This window comes from Zingiber officinale, chromosome 7B (genome assembly GCF_018446385.1).
Source record: "Zingiber officinale cultivar Zhangliang chromosome 7B, Zo_v1.1, whole genome shotgun sequence".
Classification (NCBI taxonomy): domain Eukaryota; kingdom Viridiplantae; phylum Streptophyta; class Magnoliopsida; order Zingiberales; family Zingiberaceae; genus Zingiber; species Zingiber officinale.
Window position 1 is genome coordinate 115223632 of NC_055999.1, and position 23396 is coordinate 115247027.

A 23396-nucleotide genomic window follows, 5' to 3' on the forward strand; every position below is an offset into this window, starting at 1 on the left:
TTTGTGAGTTTGAGACACTAGTGTTGCAATAAATTTTTTTAAAACTTAATTTTTTATTTTTAAATATATATTTTTTATTATAAACACATGATTAATTGTAAAAATTATATTATTAATAATTTTACTATTTTATTAAAAATCTCCCCCCTTTACTAACTAATTTTGGTGAAACCTAAAATGCATTTATCCTTTTTTCTATTCACACTAAAAATAATTTTAAGATTTATTAGTAATTTCACAAGCGAAACAATCAATGATCTAGAGTTCGAGACTCAGCTATAGCGTATTATTATGAATTTTTCTTATCATTAATTTTCTCTGGTTGTTTTATATAAAAAAATATAGTTCTTTTTAGTCCCATATCTTAAAATTGACAACACTATGATAAAAGAAGTTTTTATAAATATTTTAGGCCAACGATGTTAAAAAATATGCTTTTCTTAATTTTTTTTACTAAGATAAGTATGATATTAAATTAAAATAATTTTTTTATAAGAAAGCCCGTTATATAATAGTTTGTTGCTGGGATTCTCTAGCGTCACTATTGCATGAGTAATCTTACCCAAACAATTAATTCTTGGTTCGTAAGGGTGACACTAGAAAATCCAAACAATTTGAATTTTCAAAGACCCAAATAATTTATATATTATTATATTACACACGATCTAGTTATAAAATATTAATAATTATTTTAAACTTTTTAAATAATTTTTAAAACTATAATAAAATATTTTATAAAAAATTTAAAATTTTAATATATATTAAAAATTGAATGTGATTTTTTTTTAAAAAAATTATATATACCTTAAAAAAATAATTTAAGATTTTCAATTAATTTTCTATCTCTGAACCTTTAAATAGTTTTAAATTTTAAGAATTATTTATGTTTTAAAAATTTATATTTTTTTATAGCTGTTTTAATAAATATTATTTTTTTAAAAAATATTAAAATATAAGCTCAACACCTGAAATATAACATCAATAATTAAATAATTAGCATATATAATAATTAACTATTAATAATTTAAAAAAAAAAAATAATATACACTTATATTTAAAAATTTTATAAATATTGAAATATCAAAACCGCATCATTCCTCTCTAGAGCTAAAATTTCAATACAGCAGAAAATTTTAAACTTTGGATTGAACCAAAAAACAGTCACCAGTTTACTGGGTTCATGGGATCAATAAGAAAAACAATGAACCAAGAGGGGGAGAGCTGGAGCCATCCAGAGTTCAACTCTCAGGAATAATTGACGAAAATATTGTCCAAAAAACAAATACTCCTTCACAATCAACGTGCCAATCAGAATAATGGGGCATACGACTATTAATGTCCGAAATAGTACACTGCAAAAACAATTAAAAGTTCACTTCATCCTTATCATCAACTTGCATGTGTTCTAGGGTTTGATTGCATTAAAATGATCTGTTTACATTAAGATACAGACCCATAAATGCAATGTATGATTGAATCCGCAGATTAACTTGTTTCCATCCAAGCATTTCAGTGCGACATCTCGTGAAATCAGTTTCATGCAACTCTGAACCTGCAAAAGCCGAATCAGCATCAGTGGAACATATTAACTGACCCATAAATGCATTTTATTCAATTAACAAACCAGTACAAAATACACTTTTTCTCTACTGTTTCAAGATGGTTTTATCGAAGATATTCGATTTCGTATTGCACTTCAAATTAAACTGTCCTTTGACAAAGGAGTGACCTAAATGAGCAGCGTTAAACATTATACATAATAAGTTTATGTTAAACAGAAACATAGATTCAAAATAACCTTGGCTACTTGCAAGCGATTGCCTTCACTAGGCAGTAAGTTTTATAAAAGCATACATGATAGAGACAGAGCAGATAGGGGATAAACTTTACTGGATATGTCTGAAATATATGATGATGAGGATTGGAGATGAACATAAATTGCACAAGAGGAGCAAATATCCTACGAATCTACTTTTCTCTACGAAAAGAATACTGTGAAAATGATTTTATAATAAAGAAGAAATGTAACATGAATGCGCCTGTAGTATTGCCATTGTTGCAAGTTGGAATTGAACACAAAATTCATTGTCATGATCCAGTCTTTTTCCAACCTTCTCTGGTGGACTTAAGCTACCATTTGTGATTTGTTTGATTGTCTCCCTAGCAGAGAGGAGAGAGAATGAACGACACAGGTAGGCCTCTATGGAGAGAAATCAATTTTCTTTGCTATGGAATACAATATATGGCACCTCACTGTGGAGACTGCACTTATCATGAATGGACATAACCAAGTCCATTGAATCAGGTGTGGGCGAGGTGGAGGAGGTCACAATTTACTGATAAAGAATCTTAGAATAATCATGGCATTTCCATGATTCCATGATAAGTTCAAAGTGTAGAACTCAGTTATGAAATTCAGATAATAAAACATGGATTTTCATACTTAGCATAAATATTTACTGACAATACTCAAGAATAAATCATGCTACTCTGGTACCATATTAAGTTTGACTTAGTGATCACTTTGCCTTAGAAATTTTTTGTTATTGTAAAAGAATCTATTTTATGTCTACAATCATGTGCGTGCAATTCAATATCAAAACCAAACTTTAATTTTAAGACACTAGCAGGGTTCAATCTTAGGAAGTTACTCATAGATATCATGCTAAATTTTGATTAAATGACAACTTATCCTAAACATAAAGGATTATATATATGTTTCTCAGGTTTATTCAAAATCAATAACTCAAACCAACTGAAATAAATAATAGATATACAACGTTATGTTTCTGCAAAAATATAGTTTTCATGACACTTAAATGAGTAGAAACCAGGACTTCATCTTTGAATTTTCGAGAACGAAACTTGTCATTACATCATTTTATCAAGCATATCATTGAATGATTTTCATCTTCCAGTTATCACAACTGACCACACAACATGTTGCAATATAAAGAATCCAAAAGATTCTATTATCAGTATTATAATCTAAAGTTATTAATCCGGATATTGAGAATAATCACATCGACCCATTATTTTCTCATGAAGGTGAGAATCACAAAATAAATGTGTTCCCTCGGTGTGCAACAACACCACAATATATATCGGTAAAAAAAAAAAAAACTACCAAGAGTCATTTGACAGAGATTCACAAACTAGCACAAATCTCAGTTTAACTTCAGAAAAACTATTATTTGTGTGTTTACTTGAATGGAAGTAAAAGGGAAAAAGTAGTAGGAATTAGAGATGAGGAAGGAATGGAGAGAAAGCATGGACCAGCTGGCTGGCTGTGTAGGTGTTAGCGACAAGGGATCAAATCACATATAGCATATATGATCCCCTATATGAGCTCGGTTTCTATATGCAAGATTAGGCAGCCTATACAATCAAATATGTGGTCTGTGCAATTGCGTGTGTGGTTTCATGTGATCGCGTATGCAGTCTATATGGCCATATATATGGCGAGACATCCAAAAAATTGAAATTATAGTTCATTCCAATTGATTTGTTATAAACAAAACAAAAAGCTAATCTTCATGTAACTTAGTTCCTTCTCAAACAATAAGGTTTATGATGTTTTCTCCTTAAAGGATGAGTATTACTAAGAATCATGGGCATAGAAATCCCAAATTGCTGGCTGCCAAGGGAAAATTCACAGGTCCAGATATTTTAAAGAAGGATTAATACACGGGAGAAGAAGTAAACTCACTCATGGTAAAAGCTTCCCGGCACGGAAAACTGCAAACTTGGATGCTTCAGAGTAAGCGTAAGGGATCCCATTCTCCTTCAAGAAACTCTCCAGCAACTCCTTGGCCTTCTCTGGGTCAGTCGTCTCGCATTCCAGTTCGTAGCTAGTTCCGAAATCATACCGCGTCTCATCAAGCTCAAGCGTCAGCCCCTCCTTCCACGCGTAGACCGCCCTGACGTTCCGAAACCCTCCCAAACACACAAAAGATCGCATCTTTCCATCCGATCCGAACTCCTTGAGCACCCTCCTCATGATCCGAGAGGAGGCCGCCGCGTCGGCGAGCCGCAACGGGTCGGCAGCGCAGGCGCGCCCGAGGGCTGGGTCGATGTCCTCCTCGTCCTCCTCAACGCGGCTAACTCCACCGACGAGGCTGGCCTTGGCCTTGAGGGAGATAACGCACCGGGCGTCAGCGTCGTAGAAGCGGATGCGGAGGACCGCGAAGCGGGAGGAGAGTTCGCCGGCGGCGCCGTCGAAGAAGAGATTCTCTTGGAGGTGGGTGAGGAGGTGGTAGGGGGCGAGGGCATCGGAGAGGCGCTGGTGGACGTCGGCGTCAGGGAGGCGGAGCTTGACCTCGACCTCCATGGCGAGGGCTAGGGTTAGGGCTGGTGGAGGCCGATTCGCTGGGCTTTGGCGGCGGCGTCGAGTGGGGAGGGGTCGAGGAATTTGCGGAGGGGGTTGGTGTTGGGGTCGGGGCGTGGACTGGAGGTGGCGGCGCGATTGCGGCGGGCTTCTTCGATCTCTTCCTTGTCCTCCGCCTTCACTTCGATCTTGCTAGGCTTCCTCCTCAGCATCCTCCTACGCTGCCAGCTTCATCTCTCCTTCCAAATCTTCTTAAACTACAAGTACCACCCTAATTATTTAAAGAAAAAAATAATCTGAGGTGTGGGAAAATCGAGGCTAAGAAAAAAAATCCACGTCTGTTTTTTCTATAATAATTTTAAAATTTAAGATAAAATAATAAAAAAAAATCCAAAACTCCCTAGTAAAGAAAAAATTTATTTTCATATTCTACATATAAATTTTTCTTGCATACAACTCTCTAATACATATTGATTTATCTAATTATTCTTTATTTTCTATAGGTACAAAAAATTAAAAGAAATTATATCTAGACTAAAATTTAATATATTTTTTTATCAAATTAATCATGACTCTTTTTCCACTTGATCAATCGATTGAGAGTTTATACCAATTAATTAACTTACGATGAATTGATTGATCAATCAATTCAACCTAAGTTAATTAATTAATATAATTCCCAATCGACTAATTATGTGAAAAAGAGTTGTCTTCAATTAGATGAAAAATATACTAGATTCTTTTTAAATGGTATTAAATTTAGAAGGGATTGCACCTCTTTTTAGACTTTTTGTACCTATAAAAATGAAGGTAATTAGATAAATTGGTGTCCATTATACTTAGTTAGGGAATGAGAACAAATATTTTCTGATTTACCTATTTGTCAGTTATTTTTTATGGGTACAAAAAGTCTAAAAGGAGGTATAATTCTTCTTAAATTCAACATATTTAGACTAGAATCCAATATTTGATTAACTTAGGATGAAATAATTGGTCAATCGATTTAGTCTAAGTCAATCGATTAGTATGATTCCAAATCATATGAAAAAAGAGTTATACTCGATTGGATAAAAAATATACTAAATTCTCTTTAAATGATACTGAGTTTAGGAGAAATTATAACTCTTTTTATATTTTTTGTATTTATAAAAAATAAGGACAATTAGATAAATTTGTGTCCATTATATTTGATTAGGGAATGAGAATAAATATTTTCAACAGGATAAATTTTAACTTATGGTTGAAATTTTTTCTCTAATTTACATCCAGACAATTATTTTTCACTACATACTACATTAAATATAATTTATCCATATTTAGAAACTAAAATGTTTATCCCATTTACCATTCAAATTTTATTTTTTTATTATTATTCCAATAAATATTTTACCACTATGGCATTCTGCAGAGGCGACAAAAGTATACACTTTGCTAACATATATCAAGTTCTTCATTAAATTCATGACACCTATTTCTCAAAATTGATATCTGCTCATGAATCCCTTATATTTTAAGTAGTGGAAAATTTGCGTGAATCAAATGATCCTAAAAATAATATGAGACCAATTAAAATTATCAAATTTTTTTTCTTATGTTTTAAGATTTTGTCCTATTATATTCCTGACAATTCCTCAATTTGTTATTCGGACACTTGTGCAAATTTAAATTATCCATTCCATCCCTATCTCTTTCCTATCCGAATCAAACTAGAGGAATGTCTTATTTTAATTTAGATTATATTTTTTCTTAATCCTCTTATCTTATTCACTATAACAAGTCTTCGAGATTATGATATCACGATAGAATATTCAAATTATCATCAAGATATTTATAATTTAATCCTTAACTATGATATATTTGTAAAAAAAATTTCTCCAAATGAAGCACGTAACTAAAAAATGCTAAGCTTTTGGATTGCCCGTCGCATGCACTTTCCAATTTACCCTAGTGGCTGATGGAAAATTTTCATAAGACTAGACCAATTACCCCAAGGATAGTTAATGAGGCTAACTGAGTTTATCATTTTTTATTATTCACTATAACTATAACAATAAAAGGAAACTGAACTTCTAGACTGCCCACCACTAGTAGGGATCCTCTGGTCCGCAAATTACGGACCAGGGGATGGTCCACTACATGTGGACCTTTGATTTAGGTGAACCCCACTTATTTAAAGATGGAGTCCATCCAAATCAAAGGTCCTCATCAGTGGACTATTCCCTGGTCGACAATTTACGGACCAGAGGATCTGCTCTCGCCCACCACGCGTACTTTTCGATTTATATTTGATTCATATTCGAATTTATCGAATTTGAGTCGAACTCAAACATGTTCGAACTTTTTCGAGCCGAACTCGAGCCCAAATTATATTATTCGATAATTCGCGAACCATTCGCGAGCCTTAATATTTTATTAATATAAGTTAAATAAATATTAAATAAATAAATTTCAAACCTTTCAAATATCTATTTTCGAGCAATAATTCAAATAGTTCGCAAACATATTCGAATCTTTCAAGCCGAACTCGAACCCGAGCCCTAATTCGAATCGAACTCGAACACAATCTTAAATTTTTCAAACTTCGAATAAAGCTTGAACTCGAATATAGCTATTTTGAGCCAAATTTGAACCTTAGATTTTTCAACATATTTGATTCGATTCGGTTCGTTTACACTCCTACCTATGCCTTGGCCACTTGCACTAATGATAAAAGTCATCCGTAATTAATGACTAAAAATCACCCGTAATTTACCTTCAATGTATTAGTCTAAAGATAAATTGACTGAGACACTAAGGGTGAACGAATCACCTTTTACCACATATTATTCACTCTAACTACATCATTTTCCAAGCCTTATAACAAACTTATGATAAAAATTTTCAAATCTTTGTAAGTTTTCATTTAAAAATCTACAAAATCTTTTACAGAGATTTCAAGACGCACACACGCAAAAACCCACATGATTATTTCTTGACAAAGTGGAGAGGAATAACAAAAATATGCTACGTATTTTTAGAATTAAGAAAATTAGAACATTAAGTATTCATTAGGTTCAGGCTTAATCTAGCTCATTTAAGTGAAATTGCATCTGGAATTAATACAACAAAACATGATCAATCTTTGGCTGACATAATACAAGAATATAATATCCAAACATGTAACAGTCACTTCAAATGATCTGTTTGTCCAGAGAGCTCTATGAACGTATATCAATTTCCAATAACTTACACGATTAGAACTTCCATACCTGATTGTTGGCCTGTGCTTTTGACTGGTGATTTTTCAATCATTTGCATGATTTAAACTTCCATGACTAAATGTTTACTTGTCTTTTCCCCTGCAATACAGGCCGAAAGTCAGGCAATGAAGATCACGCTTGCAAGTTGAACAGATAAAGTAAGTGTTTGAATCATATTAACCCCATGGAGCCCTATTTGATAGCTTGTGAACATATATAGGCCTGCCGAGACCTAGTTCACAAGAATAAATTCCTTTTCGGCAAAATCAAACATTCATCTCCAGCACATCCTTATATTTCCGACGTTCAGAATTAAACTGTCACCAAATCGACCTAACTGACCAACAAATTACTATCGGAGTGTTAAGAATATCATGAGAACCATAAAATTCTTAAGTACATTGAAAATTTTAAGCAAGAAAGAGAAGGCATTGCTATCTCCTGCTGTTAGCTGTCTTCGCCTTGTTCAGATTGGCAAGCTCCTCGATCAGCTTTTTCTCTTCGTTACTTAATCTCTTTGGTATCTCCACCTGGACCCGGACCAACTGATCTCCCCTGGTGTTTGGCTTACCGAGATAAGGAACCCCTTTCTTAGCCATTACAAGAGTCGTACCTGGCTGTGTCCCGGCTGGAATCTTCAGATCAACCATTCCATCCACCGTTGGAACCTTCATTGTTGTCCCTAAAATTGCATCAACATATGATACCTTGCATGTGTATAGAATGTTGGTTCCATCTCTCTTAAGCACAGGATCCGATAGCACTTCAATAAATACATAGAGGTCACCCGGTGGGCCACCTCTCCTTCCAGCATTCCCTTCTGAACGAACTCTCAAACGACTACCAGAGTCAACACCAGCCGGGACTTTCAAACTTATCCTCTTTGATTTCCGCACACGCCCATCTCCTCCGCAAGTGTTGCATGGAGTGGAGGACTCACCCGTGCCACCACAAGTTGAGCAAGTCATGACCTGCTGGAATACACCAAGAGGTGTCCTTGCTGAAGAGACAACCTGACCTTGACCGCCACAAGTGGAGCACTTGCTAGGTGTCGTGCCTGGTTTAGCACCAGAACCGTCACAGGTTCCACAAGTTTCCAGCCGTGTAATCTCTATTTCTTTCTCCACACCAAAAATTGCATCCTTGAAATTTAGAATAAGATTGTAGCTCTCATCATCACCCTGCATAGGCCTGTTGCGAGCAGCTCTTGCCCCGCCCATCCCACCCATCCCACCCATTCCACCCATCCCTTCAAACAATGACTCAAAGAGATCAAATGGATTGCTGAAATCCTGCACCAAGTACAAGGAAAACAGAAAACATTATAGAAAAATGAAGTTTATCAAAGGATTAGTCTTTCCCATAACAAAGCCACCAATACTGACCCCTGTGCCCATGCCAGCACCTTTCAGGCCAGCTTCTCCATATTTATCATACAGGGATCTCTTTTCATCATCCGACAAAACCTGTAATAAACTGATTTTTAATGATGCAAAAGATCACCATGTTAAAATCAACCAGTTAGATTAAACCTAAGCAAGAGATATGACCTCGTATGCATTACTAATCTCCTTGAACTTTTGTTCTGCTCCAGCATCTCTAGAAAAAATAAGGAATAATGAAAATTAGCCCCAACTTGAATTATACATTGTTCATATATAAAGCTGGCAATTCCAAAGCTTAGTAGTGATGGCTATTGAATTAGACAACCTCAGCGCATAGCAAATCATCTTGATCCTTAACAGCCATTTCATACAAAAATTGCTATACAAGAAAAGAAAAACCAATAAAATAAAGCTACTTTTTTTTTCAAGTTGCTCAAAAACTAATTCCTTTCTTGTTATTTGCTGTTCAATAATTCCCCTTCATCTTCATTGTGAAAAAGTGCCAAAATTGCCCCCACAGGTGTGGTGCAATAGAAAAATACTCAGAGCAGTAAAAGACCAAGTTTGAATCCCCAATGGGATGAATATTACGGAGGTCGGCTTCTGAGTGTGCTTGTCCGAATTTACCTGGTAGATGATGCAGGAGAGAAGGTCGTTTACCTCTAGGATTAATCGGGTGAAGCCCAGACACCTAGATTATAAAAAAATGACCATAATCTATCCACAAAGCTGAAATTACATATCATGCCTAAAATTTGATGCCCTTCCACAAGCCTGTATGGCTGTATCTAGTAAAAGCAAATCACCTTCAAGTCAACCACATGCAATGCTTGTTCACATATTAAGTCAACAACAACAACAACAACCAAACCTTTATTCCACTATATGGGGTCGACTATGGTTCAATCCTCTACTATATCCTCATCTATATTTGAATAAATTTTATCTTATTTTATTATTTTTAATCAAGTCTTCTTTCCTCTCCCTCTTTCTCAATTTATGCGTGTATTTGTCATGGTGTCACATTGCCTATTAGTCGATTAACTAAAAGTGCCTTAGATTAAATAATTTATTAAAGGATGAATATTGGGATGTGGCATGGCATTATATTCATTCAATTATACATTTGAAGACTAGTAAGGGATGAGTTCAAATTTGAAATAAACATTATTTATTCTACTCACTTGTTTACATCAGGATGATAACTCCTTGCAAGCTTCCGATAAGCTGCAGACCAGAAAAACATAAGTGGACAGATTTAGCTAAATGAGATAACATACAAGACGAACATATGTTTTACTTCTTAAGAAAAATAGATGAAATAAATCAAAATTTGACATATTGAACCAGTCAATATTTAGGGGCACATTCTTTGAAAATAGAAATCCTTTGTAAGCTTAGAAATAATGAAATGCTACTGTAAAATTATTCCAAAGCTTTATAAATATAAATAACTAAGGTGCTACCACCTATTAAATAGAAACACATGCAGTCAACCAGACTATCGTCTTCATCCTAAATTAAGTTAGCACTTTCTTCTCTTCGCTAGGAACACAATTTTTTTATTAAGCAAAAATTTCAATCCAACGCTCACCTAAATCCAACCTGACAATGCCATCTTTAAGTTAGCTGTTCAATCTTTAATCATGTTATTAGTGATTAAACGGGAACTTATCTTCTTTTCGTTGGTTGCAGAAACAAATTTAAGATGAAACCCACTTTTCAATATTTGGTTATTGATATAAAAGGTGCAGATATACATGTACAGTGAATATCATAATTCATTGTGTGCCTTTAACTCTAGGCTTATGTTAATTTAGCATTTGCATTTATGAATATCTAAATATGTTATATTGTTTTACAGAATTAACAAAATTTTGACATAGCTATGATTTTATTTATAATTTATTTTTTTTTAAAAAAAAAGAGGTAGTCCGGTGCATAAAACTCCCAACAATGCGGAGTCCGAGGAAGGTCTATCGTATGCAGTCTTACCTCATTGCAAGAGGCTGTTTTTCAAACCTCGAACGTGACCACCAGATAACACGATAATAACTTTATCATTGCGGCAAGACTCCCCTTCATAATTTGATATTTAAAAATTTATTTTTTTAAAATATTTTTTATCTTAGATTTTGGCCACAATACGACTTATGAGGAGTTATAAAGGACAACGTTTCCTAATTTTATGATATGTCAATATTTTCAAATTTTTACATTTCATACGTTATTTTATATTTACGTACTTTTATTACTTTTTTTTTCCTTTGAAAAATTTATAACCTTATCTTGTTATCATAATACAAGATTTTTATGCTTTAACTAAACATTTGTTGTTGACTTTAATAGTTTTGAGTGTTAACCACCAAAAAATGCAAAGAGAAACTTATGATAATCTCTACGAAAGTATAGTGGTGAAATTATTTAAGAAAAATCTAACGATTATACAAATATGATAAAATATACATATGATGATATTGTTACTAGTGTTAAGTTATTAAGTGTAAAACAAATGATTTGTAGTGGCAGGTCAACATCAAGGGTCAATTTTAAATCTCTCTTTTCACATTAGTTATTATATGAACTAACCAATCATTCTATAGATAAATCTTCTTGATATGTTATTTATTGACAATATAGCTAATCCTGTCCGAACGCTGAGTCGATGGACGCTGGGCACGTGGTGCTCTCCGCCCTGATGACGTGGATCTCTGACCGGCCGTATGGATCTCCGGCGAACCTGCAAAGAAGTCGGGCCGGGAAGGGGTTCCCGACGACGACCCTCCGACGCTTAAGTCAGGCAAGAGGAAAACGATGAAGCGGCTCCAAAGATGAGAAATCGCGTACCTCCGACGAAGTCTGAGGGCTCTTATATAGAGCTGTGGGGAGGCTTATGCACACCTACCGAGGCGTACACGTGTCCTTTACCATACCTTTGTATGGGCTTGCCAGAGGAGCATGCCTGACACCATACTGCTACAGTCCGAGCACCTCTCTGATGGGACGGCAGAACCTTCTGTCGTAAGATTCTGTGTATGACTTGATCGTTGAACATGCCTATTGTCAGAAGATGTTCCCCCATGTTCCCTTGTCCTTGTCTCTTTTTCCCCGAGCCGAGCGTCCATCCGCTCGGCAAGCATCGGTCCGACCGGGCGTAGGTATCGGTCCGACTGGGAAGATTTCACTCCATCGCGTGCTCGGCTGAGACTGTTCCTTCACAGCATTGATGCTTTACGCCTCGGCCGAGCGGGCTACTGCTCGGCCCGACGACCCTGTTCACCATGAGCGTCGGAAACCCGACTCCCCGTCGGGTTGTCTTTGACTCCGCTCGGACCCGTTCGGCCGATCGACCCAACCCTTCTCCGATCGGCTGACCCTCAGGTTGACCCTTTTGACTTTTGACCTCTACGTGTCATTGACTCCCCTCAAAGGGGGTCCCTGTCCTTACCGCCGGATCAATAGCATTAGTTAATGATAGTATAATAAGATTAAATTTGAACTAAAATTATGGACAAAACGTTAGAAACTAAAGGTTTAAACTAAGCAGCACATATAACCTGAATATATAAAATGTAGTAATAGTTAAGACTGATGGATATACAATCCTATCTTGGATCTATCATTAATATATATATATATATATATATATATATATATATATTAGGAAAGATATAATTAATGGGTTAGTTTTCAAAACTATCACGAACTTTCAAACCTGTCAATCAATGATATAGTTTACATATCAGTAACAAACCCAACATATGCTAAAAATTCATCCATTTGCTTTCAATTTGCTGATGTGAAATAATACTGAGTCACATAATATGAAAAAAAAAAAATCTACTATTATACACTCAAGTTTGGAATAAAGTAATTTCATAAGTGATCAGAATAAGTCTAGTCCTCTATAAGAGAAGAAAAATATCAAAAAAGTGTTCATTTAAATTCTCGTCACCCTCCTAACATTATTTCTCTAAATTAACATTTCTTTCTTTAAAGTTTTCAAGGGAACAGCTAGCCTAGAACTACCCCTTAAGAAAGTTCATTAGTTTCTGAGACTTCTTCACCTATATTCCAAGTCAAGCCTGACCAAGATACTACTTCTTCTATATCTTTATTTATACATTATACTAACACTAGTAACATGATTAACATCTTTTAATTCTAAGGGATCTCTCCCCTTTTTATTTTTGTGATCTTCAAGCTTGCCTTCAATTGGACAAACACATTCTTCAGTAGTTTATTCCTTCTTTTTATATGAACCAACAAAATATCCATTTATTGGTTAATAATTTATGTACAATAAAAAAAACAAGATTAAACAATGACCTTCATTCTCACTTATCCTCTCAAAGGCACTCCAATTTCTCACACCTATAGAAGCTACATATTATGTTATGAATCTTAATTAACACTACTTACAGATGGGAAGTAACTAATCCAAACACAGACCACGAATGTGCTACCAATTTAAATTAATCAACAAAGTTAGTAAATTTCTAGAATTTATTCAAATTGACAACCAAACTTAACCTAGTAGTAAGTATTCCCAATGCTAAATTTTTTATTATTTTGTAATCTTTGCCTCACAGCTAATGGTTTTCAAAAAGTTCTAATGCTTCAATTTCAGGCTTATCACATTAAGCTAGGTGGTAAGGTCAAGATAGAAAGTTTATGTCTCTACATATGTGAGTATACCCTCCATAATAACACTATCGGACTCTTATCTCCATAGAGTCCCTATAATGTAAAAATGAATTAAGGCAATAAGCAGCAACATCTAGAGCACTATATAAATTTCCTATAGCTCAAAATATGTGCTCATCGCTATAGCATTTGATAGTCAACCCAGGTTTTTTTTTTTAACTACAAAGTCTTATAGTTGGGAGGAAAAAATTATGTAGCCAACCTATAATAATTGAGACAAACACAGGATAATGATGAAATACCAAAAAATGTAAAGTATTTTATTACAAATTATATATAGTTCTATGTGAAACAAACAATGCCTTAATTTTTATCCAAATTGACTAGCCAATCACTTAAGTAGCCTATAAGTCACTTTTACACTTTCTACAGTTTATCTCTTGTTTTTTTTCGATTACTTTGTTTTTTAAAATTAGGTGTGGTTGTAACTGCTCTTAGGAAGAGTGCACATTGCGTATTAGTTTTTATTATATACAGTAGGATTTCTTATTCTCTAATAGGACTATACAATGTAATAGCATATCAAAACTATTTAATAAAGATTAACAAATGCATTAGATGAGATATCTAAGCAACAGACCTAGGCCATTGGAAGTTGAACCATTATACATCCATGAGAGGTTGAACCACTATGAATCCACGTATTAACCTTTTGCTACAATTAGCCTTGTTTAGTCAAGGTGCATTATTGATTAATTGCTTCCAAAATATCATGATTTTGAAGCAACTGAATGGTATAATTAAGAACAAATCTATGAAGTAATAGTGTCAAGATAAACTTGATATTTGTTATAAGCATTTTTCAAATCCCATATTTGTAAACATATTATAGATTTTCCAGGAAAAAAAAAACTTTAATAGAATTCACCTAAGCCCGGAGAGATATCTGTCACACTTGAGGAAATATTCATTAACTCCTATTCAACTATTCATTATCTTCCATTTAACTTTAAGAACATCCATTTTCAATATTATTCAGCAAAAAAGGTTGCTCAATTTTGTAACAATAACCAGTTAGAATTACATGACAGGCTTCTTTAATCTTGTATCACTTTGCTGATCCCAGCTTGACAGTTTCATGATCTCTAAAGCTGCCTACTTCTAGAAGGTGGTTTTGCAGACATGGACCATAAGTTCATGCCGACATGCAATTCAAAATGCCATAAAATGTAACAATCTACTCATAAGATATTCCCTTTTGACATTCCAAAACATTAGCGGCTCCACATTTGGATACCCAACATTTAACGTGGGCACAATAACTGGCAAACCAGAGGTGCATCCTTCCTCCTCCCCTTGCACTAGGGAAAACTCCTAGGCATTCATTCCAAAACTGAAAGGTTGGTGCTGCCACAGTTCATCGGCATCAGCTTTTTATTTTATAAGGACAGGTGTATCGCTGTGGCTTTGTTGGATTTTCGGAACATCAAAATAAAAAAGAGCAGTCAATGTACGAGGGGTTAAAGAAAACAGGGAATATGATGCAGCTGTATGGTCAAAGTGCGAGACAATAAAGGTTTTCGAGATGACTGGGAGATAGATTAATGTATCCTTAATGTAAACACAAACATGCATAGGAATCCTATGAATGCAGTACAAAAATTGCATTAGAAGCAACCAGAATAAGCCTGTATAAAGTATACTTACCACTTTTTATTTCTGATTTACTTGAATTTCTTGAAACACCAAGGACAGAATAGTAATCCTAAAAGGGATCATACAAAATAGAGGACAAAATATCAGCGAAGAAAACAAATTAGTGCAAAATCCAATCTCCATCATCTAATGGTTAAAAACCACGAGAAACAAATCCCACTTACAATATCAGCTCTGACAATGAATCGTGATCCTCTGCAACGCCTACTCTTTAAACATGGTCTGTTATTGAATAATAAAGGAGAGAATGAAGCTTGAGCAAGGAAACTTGGCCATGATGAAGCCAGGTGGTTCCTAGTACTGCAAAATATACAAAATTAAGCCGACTAGAAAGGATATAGAAATGCATATCATATTATCATACCTCAATGATAATGTGAGATAAGAAATTTTCTTATTTTTTTCTTAGCATCAAGCTTTCTTCATCTCAGATTATAAGGAATAGTCAGTTACATGTTCATTGAATATCAGTTACTAAATCAGAAATGAAATGGTTTCATAAATAAAAATGGTTTTCTATTGAAATTGAAAAGTTGTACAATGGTTTTCTATTGGAATTGAAAAGTTATTAGAACACTAATGATCATAGGCATTACCTAGTAAAGGTTCTGAATTCATTTGTAGATGTATCTTCTACATCTGAATAATATTATTCATTAAGATGGTAATTGCATGTATGGTACTCAGATCATACTAGCTTCTGTCTTTTTCTATATTAACTTAGTTACTTTTATATAAATTAATATAGCAACAAAGCCTCAAACAGCATTTCCCTAATTGTCAAATTAAACCAACTTGATAATCAGTAAATGACCATATGTGTGGATTTGCCGACGCTTCAAGCATAATTTGAACATAGAACTTTTACAAAAATACAAGCATCATAGCAGAATGAAACAAACAAACATACACATTAAAAACAACCACCATGATACTGGTTCAAGTGTAGTACAGAAAGAAGAATTATCAATGCTCACGCAGTTTGTGGCATCAGCAACATTTTCGCAAAGCAAAGCGGCTTAGATCCCAGAGATGCATCTTTAGATATAGCTTGAGGATGTACTCCTAATTGAGATATTGAGGCTCCTCTGCATGGTACAATTGCCATTGGACTGGTGCAGCTGACTAAAATGAAACGGCAAATTGAACTTCTTGATTACTATCTGCAGTAGCAAACTGAATGTCTGAGTCATCTCTTAGCGTTAAGAGTACAAGTGTCTAACATATCATCGGATCACTACCTCTTGAAACCCCTACTTAGTCATACAACACAAAATCCCTGTAACGGAGTGATGCTAAAAGAACATTTGGACACATAGTCAGGTATTCAGATGAACTAGATGAAGCTAAAGGATAGATCTGTAACCTAAAACTTAGGAGAAACAAAAGCAAACAGTGCCTAAACAGGGGGCCGACACAACCCTAAACAAATTCGAGACTCTTCATTCCATCCCAATCTATAAACACATAGGAAACCATTAGGAATCACCTCAAAAACTCAAAGTAGCAAAAGGGTGTACAAATCGACACCTAACCGACTGCAAATAGGTCATCCTTCGCCGACCAAAAAATCTCAAAAAGAACTACCAAGTATAGACGTGGAAAGACGAGAGAGCTCTGCAATCGAACGAGGGGGATTCGAGCGGCTCGATACCTGAGGCGTCGGCGGCAGCCGGAATCGCCTTCGCCTTTGCGCTGGGACGGCGTTGGTGTGGCAGCGGGCGATAAGAGGCGCAAGGGAGAAGGGGAGATGTGAGAACGAAATCCCACGACTAAAAACGCCGACCAGATTCGGGCTTCGCGATCGACCAGATTGGGAACCACCGAGTGAAGCGACAGCCGTCCGATCGATCCAATTGCAAATTGCAAGCGCTCTCCATCACCTGCTTGAATCATCTAGAACCATCCATGAATCATGTTGGTAAAGCTGTGTGTGTATATATATATATATTCTCTCTTTTTGTTTTTCTACTTTCATATTTATTTTACCCACTTAATTTTTTTTCAATCAATTTAAAATTGTATTTTTATTAATTTAAGCTATTAAATTCTGATATTAGGATATTAATATATTGATGAGGTTTTTAAAGATAGATTGATTTTAATTTAAAATGATTTAATTAATTTTAGTTATCATTGCCTTAATATTATAATGAGTTTATAATAAATTTTATTAAACTGTCTATTTAAGCTTAAATTTTCATGACTTTAATGTGGCTCTATCCAAAATATTTCATTTCAATGGAGATATTTTATAATATGAAATTTTGATAATATCTCAACATCTTTTTTCTCCAATATAAAATTTCTAGTTTCATTCCTATATCTTGAATCATTTTAAATCGAAATTAATGTACTTCTGTAATGTTTTTACCATGTAAATTGACAATAGTACATTTTTTTAACGAATAAAACATAATTAGTTTTAACCAAAGAAGGATAAAGAATTAAAAAATCTTATTTATAAATCAATAAATTTTAAATAATTTTTTTAATAAAATTCTAAATATAATTTTCAAAGAAATTTTTAAAGAAATTTGGAGCCTATTAATAAATGGAGCTTGAAATGTATTTGTTTTAAATAAAAATTGGGAAAGTTTTAAGACTTTTGCCAATCAAAAGCAACTTGCTTTATTAATTAATAACACTAGAATATTTAAATATATAATTCTTTTTTCTATTTCAAGATGTAAAGCTTATTTCCAATTCGATAGGAATATTTTTTTCCCATCAATTTATAATTATTATTTGATTTTCCATATAGGAATAAAGAAAATTAAGGTATATATACAAATTAAATAACAATGTTTTTACCCTCAAATATTTATTATAATTTTTGAAATGCCCTCCTAGTGACACTTAATTAGTATAAGTAAACACAAAATACTCTTTAAATTTTTTATCTTACAATTAAAAAAGCTTCTATCTAAAACAAAAATATCCATTTATACCCTTTTAAATTATTTGCTTATTAATAAATATACTTTTTAAAAACAATCTTTGTAAGCATTTTATATTAATCATACCTTAAAAGTAATTATGAAAAATAATTAAAAATTGAAATCCTTGAAATACATTTTGAAATTAAAAATATAGATTAATTTATCTTGTTTAAGATTTTCATAAAAATTTAAAATTATTAAAATATTCCTAAAATTTTATTTATTTTTCATTACATTTAAATTTAACATGAGTTGATCAAAAAAGGGGGAAAAAAACTCAAAAGCTGAAGGGGAAAAGGCACAAATTAAAACTACACAGCTCCTATAAAATTAAGTAGATTATTAAATAACAATATATAAAATATAAAATATTTAGTTAATTATATAAGATATAGTTTAATTAATATGGTTTTCATAATATATATTATCCATTTTAAAAAATATATATATGAAAATTTGACAAACGGTTAGTTGACTTCATTTTTTTTTTTTTGCCTATATAATTTTTTAACTTCTAATTTTACCTACTTTGTACATATTATATCTTATTTTAAAAAAAAATATATTTTTAATTAGTTTGTTGACCCTGCAATTTTACAAGAAAGTTTGCAATTTACCTACTGAACTAGCATAAATAGCTTTTAACTAAGAATGGTAAAGAATAAAAAAAAATAGTTAAAGCTAAATCAAAGAATAAGAAAAAAAAAGCTTATTCGTAATTATTTAGACCCTGACATTATTTTAATTTAAAACTAAATTAAAATTTAATTAACTGTTAAAATAAAGATAATAATATAAAATGCATCATTTTTAGCAATTAACTATATTTTAGTGACTTAATTCAACAAAAGAAGGGATTGAGAGTTAAGATTAGTTTAGAGTTTAGGATAAAAAAAATGTATGCAAAGTTATGGTGATTGTTATAGAGTATTTCTAAAATTTTATAGAAATTTGAAGTCTATTAATAAATGGAGCTTTAAATTATTTACTTTTGAATAAAAATATTATTTAAAAAAAATCATAGAATGCATTTTATATTAGTATTTATGAAAAGTAATTAAAAATAAAATGAAAAAAAATGTAATTTTTGAAAAACATTTTGAAATTAAAAAATAATTTTGCCTTTGTAAAAGATTTCTATTAAACTTTTAAAATCATTACAACATCCCTAAAACTTCATTTATCTCTCATTACTTTTAGAAATTTACTACCCATAATTTTTTTTTATAACAAAAAATTATTTGACCTTTGATAATTATATTATATCCACATTTAGATGCACGCACAAGTAATATATGATCACATTTTTATCCTAATTGACATGAAATAGAAACAACATAAGTGTATCTTTTATGTCACAGCTACAGTGACTTCATAACCATGATATTATTTCATTTGCAAAATATCACAAACATACATCATGCTTACAACCAAAAAGCTCACAATCTTAATATGAAAACTATTTATTGTTACACCGTAAACTTTATTTTTTTCTAAAACAAACTAACCCTTAGCTATTCTATTCAATTTTATCTTAATTGTCACATAAACTTTATCATAAATTTCATCGACCTTCTTAAAGTAAGAGTGTCTCCATTTTTTCTTAAATAGTAGAAGGACAAATACACTCCACAATCCAACAAAATATCCAAGTGTGCTACTGAAATAGATTGATAATATCAGCGATAACATTGCATGCTCCTCACTTGTCGCATTAGTGTTGTTCCCATGAAAGCAACTCCTGTTTACTATGTCTCCACAAAGATAAGGATTGCTGATATAAATGGATGCATCATCTAGTGTTTGAAGTTGATGTCCAAGGGGAATGCTTCCCGATAGGTTGTTATGAGACATATTCAAATGGTTCAAAGCATTTAATTTTGACAAGCTTTGAGGAATATTTCCCGATAAATTATTGAAAGACAAATCTAGAGTTTCCAATGAACTCATTCCACCGATACTATCTGGGATTTTACCTCTGAAGTAGTTTCTTGATAAATTCAAATTGTAAAGTCCAACAAGATATCCTAGTTCTTCAGGAATCTCATCTGTCAAGTCATTATTTGAAAGATCTATACTCTTGACAAGGTAAAGTATAGATGAAAAGGTAAATTGCTCTCCTTTTGTAACTAAAGTGATGTTTTCATCTGACGTCCAATCAAGGTCTATGAGCTGTATTGCTTCTTCGAAGAGACTAGATGATTCTGTTGATGTTGAAATCATTGTGCTGAAATTTCCAAAGGAATGTGGTATTGACCCAGATAATTTATTATTTGCAAGGTCGATAATTTGTAGATCTCTTAAATACCCAAGTTGTGGATCAATATTGCCATTAAACATATTTGACCGTAGTCGAAGAATCCCCAAGTATTGCCAACTTTGACCAATCCACAAAGGTATATTTCCAGAGAATTTATTGTCGCCAAGATCAACAACAAATAGCCGAGTGCAATTTTGTAGTGATGACGGGAGATGCCCTTTCAGATTGTTGTTATTCAAATGCAAGAACTCAAGTCTCATCAAGTTTCCAAGAGAGCTTGGAATTTCTCCAAGGAGCATATTGTTTCCCAAATGAATATATTGAAGATATTGGACCTCCTGCCAACATTGAGGAATTTCTCCATATACATGGTTATTTGATATGTCAAGGTGCTCAAGTATATGAGAATTGCATACATTGGATGATATGCTTCCGTTAATATGATTATGTGATAGAGATAAATAAGATAGTTGCAGCATGAATAAGGCCGGTGGTAGTGTTCCCGAAAAGGCATTATAGGATAGATCTAGAAAATTAAGGTTGGGTGGAAAATGAGGAATTAGGCCTTCAAGTCGATTCCAACGAAGATTTAAAAAATTTAGTTTAATCAAACTCTGTAGGGATGTTGGTGGCAAAGTACCATTAATTTTGTTGTAGGAGAGATCTAGAGAAGTAAGATTAGAATGGTGGAACTCAGTGATTTCACCCTCGAACCAATTATCAGAGAGGTGAAGATAATTTAGGTTGGCTAGTTTCCAAATCTCAATTGGTATTGGTCCAGAAAGTGAATTATGTGAAAGCCTAATAGTATCTAGATTAGTCAAATTTCCTAACTCACTAGGTAATGGACCACTTAGTGAACAATTATGAAGCCGTAGTGTAGATAAGCTTGATAGATTCATAATCCCGACTGGAAAAGAAATTCCAAGCAAATTATCATTGAGTTCGAGATCTAATAGATGCTTCAATTTCCAAATTGCATTAGGAAGGGGACCAGAGAGCAAATTCGAAGAAAGTTGAAGATCTGTGAGGCCAATTAAGTTGCCAATTTCGGTAGGCAGTGCCCCTTGAATTCCAGAGTTAAAAAGATCAAGATAGGAGAGGCTGGTGAGATTCCACAACCAGTTAGGAAAAGAAGAGTCGAAGTTGTTCCCACCAAGAATAAGACCCTCAAGGGAAGTGAGGTTGAGATGGAAACTAAGAGAATAGTGAGGGATATTAAGTCTACAATCATATAAATATAATACTTGTAGGGAAGGTAGCATGTTGACTGCTGATATCCAATTATGGGAGGCAGCGCTGAGATCCAAAGACGACATGCCAAGATAATTCAAAGAAGAGAGGCCGGAGAGCCAGTGTAGGCTGTGGACAAAAGCTTTGGCAAAATTAACTTCTAAGCTGAGATCCAGATGACGAAGATTAGTTAAGTTTCCAAGATGGGGGGGAATGGTTCCACCAAAGCCGGAGTAAAAGAGATCAAGGTACCTGAGTTTGTGAAGAGAACCAACGAGTGGTGGAATTTGGGTGCCCTCAAAGTCATTGTAACTCAGGTCTAACCTTTGCAAATGAGTTAAAGACAATAAGGAAGGATGCAGCAGCTCACCCCTCAAAGCCGTCTCCGGCCAATTGCGAGAGACATTTGGATTTCCAAGGTAGAGCTCGGCCACTCGTACTCTGCCCGTTCTGTTGTAGCAGCCTACGCCAGTCCACGCGCAGCAGTCTACTTGGGCACTCCAAGAAGACAAGCAGCCGGAAGGATCTTTGATGGAGGCTTTGTAAAGCAAGAGAGCATCCCTCTCCCTCTGCAAGCATCCCTTGCTGCTTATGACGACTCTGGCTTCTTCTACTCCAGCGACCTCCATCTCCATAAGAAAGAAGAAGGCCAGACTGATACTGAGCCAGACAAGAGGGACTAGTGTGCTTCTCCAGGCCGTTGCCATAACCTTAAGTGGATATATTGTCATTCTGCAGCTAGCTGCAATGGCAATGGCAATGTCTGAGCCTGTCTGATGAGTCTATGTACCTCGATAGATCAGGGGTTTTTATAGTGCAAGAATCCAGTTCAATATTAATTCGCGGCGCTGTGGAAATTGCCGTTAATTCGTTTCTATTTTCAGTGGAAATCGCCATTCATCCACCAGCAAGTGCTATGATCAATAAATCCTTCTTTTTCAGTGGAAATTGTCATTCATCCACCAGAAAACGTCCAATAAATCGAACGTTGTCTTTTGTGAAAATTAGAGTTGATAGCAGAAAGAGTGAAAAATGTGCCGCAATCTAATTTCATAGGAGCGCCGCGCGTGCATCATGCTACTCCATTTTTATTTTATTTTATTTATTTTAATCTAATTTCCTAAGAAGCACTTTAAACGGTTAAATTGTTGATAGTTTTGAGAGCATGAAACAGAAATAAAATAAAGCGGTAAACATTCACATGGATCTCTTGAAGAAATCACCGAAGAACCGCCGGTCGACGAAGAGGAAGTCGCTGTCGGAAGCACGATCACGAGACAACCGGAAAGCACTTCAAAGTTCACGAGCCAAATCCCAACCACTGGGTGTTCTCCTTTGCTCGGCCAAAACACCTCACAACCCCTCTTTGATCACCTTCTGCTGTGCTCTCTCCTATCGACTATCGACCCCCTTCTCAAAGGCTTGGACGCACCTTTATAAGACGGTTGAGGAACACGAAGGGGAAACGACGCCCCTTCGTCTCCTTGGCGTTTGCAGCAAAGAGAGTAACGAAGGGGAACCCTTCGTCTCCAGTAACGCCTCACATCTCCCACTCGTCCAAGTCAATTCATATGGTCACATAGACCATGTTAGTCACATAGACTATAAGGTGATCATGTCACGAAGACTAGAGCGAAATTAGTCATA

The 23396-nt window shown here is 34.2% G+C and overlaps 3 protein-coding genes across 3 annotated transcripts; all 3 read right to left on the reverse strand.

The window, feature by feature from the left end:
- Positions 1-1202: 1202 nt before the first annotated feature.
- Positions 1203-4598, reverse strand: LOC122007042 (triphosphate tunnel metalloenzyme 3-like). The gene is made up of 2 exons (XM_042562802.1): positions 3710-4598; positions 1203-1552 (listed from the first exon to the last, which is right to left on the reverse strand). The coding sequence occupies exon 1, from the start codon at positions 4328-4330 to the stop codon at positions 3710-3712; it is 621 nt and encodes a 206-aa protein (XP_042418736.1). The 5' UTR covers positions 4331-4598; the 3' UTR covers positions 1203-1552.
- Positions 4599-7761: 3163 nt separating this feature from the next.
- On the reverse strand, positions 7762-17123 carry LOC122007040 (chaperone protein dnaJ A7A, chloroplastic-like). The gene is made up of 8 exons (XM_042562800.1): positions 16969-17123; positions 16292-16477; positions 15479-15614; positions 15306-15363; positions 10136-10178; positions 9117-9165; positions 8952-9032; positions 7762-8858 (listed from the first exon to the last, which is right to left on the reverse strand). The coding sequence occupies exons 2-8, from the start codon at positions 16420-16422 to the stop codon at positions 8001-8003; spliced, it is 1356 nt and encodes a 451-aa protein (XP_042418734.1). The 5' UTR covers positions 16423-16477; positions 16969-17123; the 3' UTR covers positions 7762-8000.
- A 2636-nt stretch (positions 17124-19759) lies between these two features.
- On the reverse strand, positions 19760-22378 carry LOC122004694 (receptor-like protein 38). The gene has a single exon (XM_042559541.1). The coding sequence runs from the start codon at positions 22376-22378 to the stop codon at positions 19760-19762; it is 2619 nt and encodes an 872-aa protein (XP_042415475.1).
- Between the last annotated feature and the right edge of the window lie 1018 nt (positions 22379-23396).

What these genes read in the sequence shown, in the direction of transcription:
- LOC122007042 (XM_042562802.1), bottom strand. Translation starts at nt 4,330, where the DNA reads ATGGAGGTCGAGGTCAAGCTCCGCCTCCCTGACGCCGACGTCCACCAG.
- LOC122007040 (XM_042562800.1), bottom strand. Translation starts at nt 16,422, where the DNA reads ATGGCAATTGTACCATGCAGAGGAGCCTCAATATCTCAATTAGGAGTA. An exon ending in TAAATCAGAAATAAAAAGTG is followed by an intron (nt 10,179 to 15,305) that starts GTAAGTATACTT and finishes TCTGGTCTGCAG; the next exon opens with CTTATCGGAAGCTTGCAAGG. An exon ending in AGATTAGTAATGCATACGAG is followed by an intron (nt 9,033 to 9,116) that starts GTCATATCTCTT and finishes AGTTTATTACAG; the next exon opens with GTTTTGTCGGATGATGAAAA.
- LOC122004694 (XM_042559541.1), bottom strand. Translation starts at nt 22,378, where the DNA reads ATGGAGGTCGCTGGAGTAGAAGAAGCCAGAGTCGTCATAAGCAGCAAG.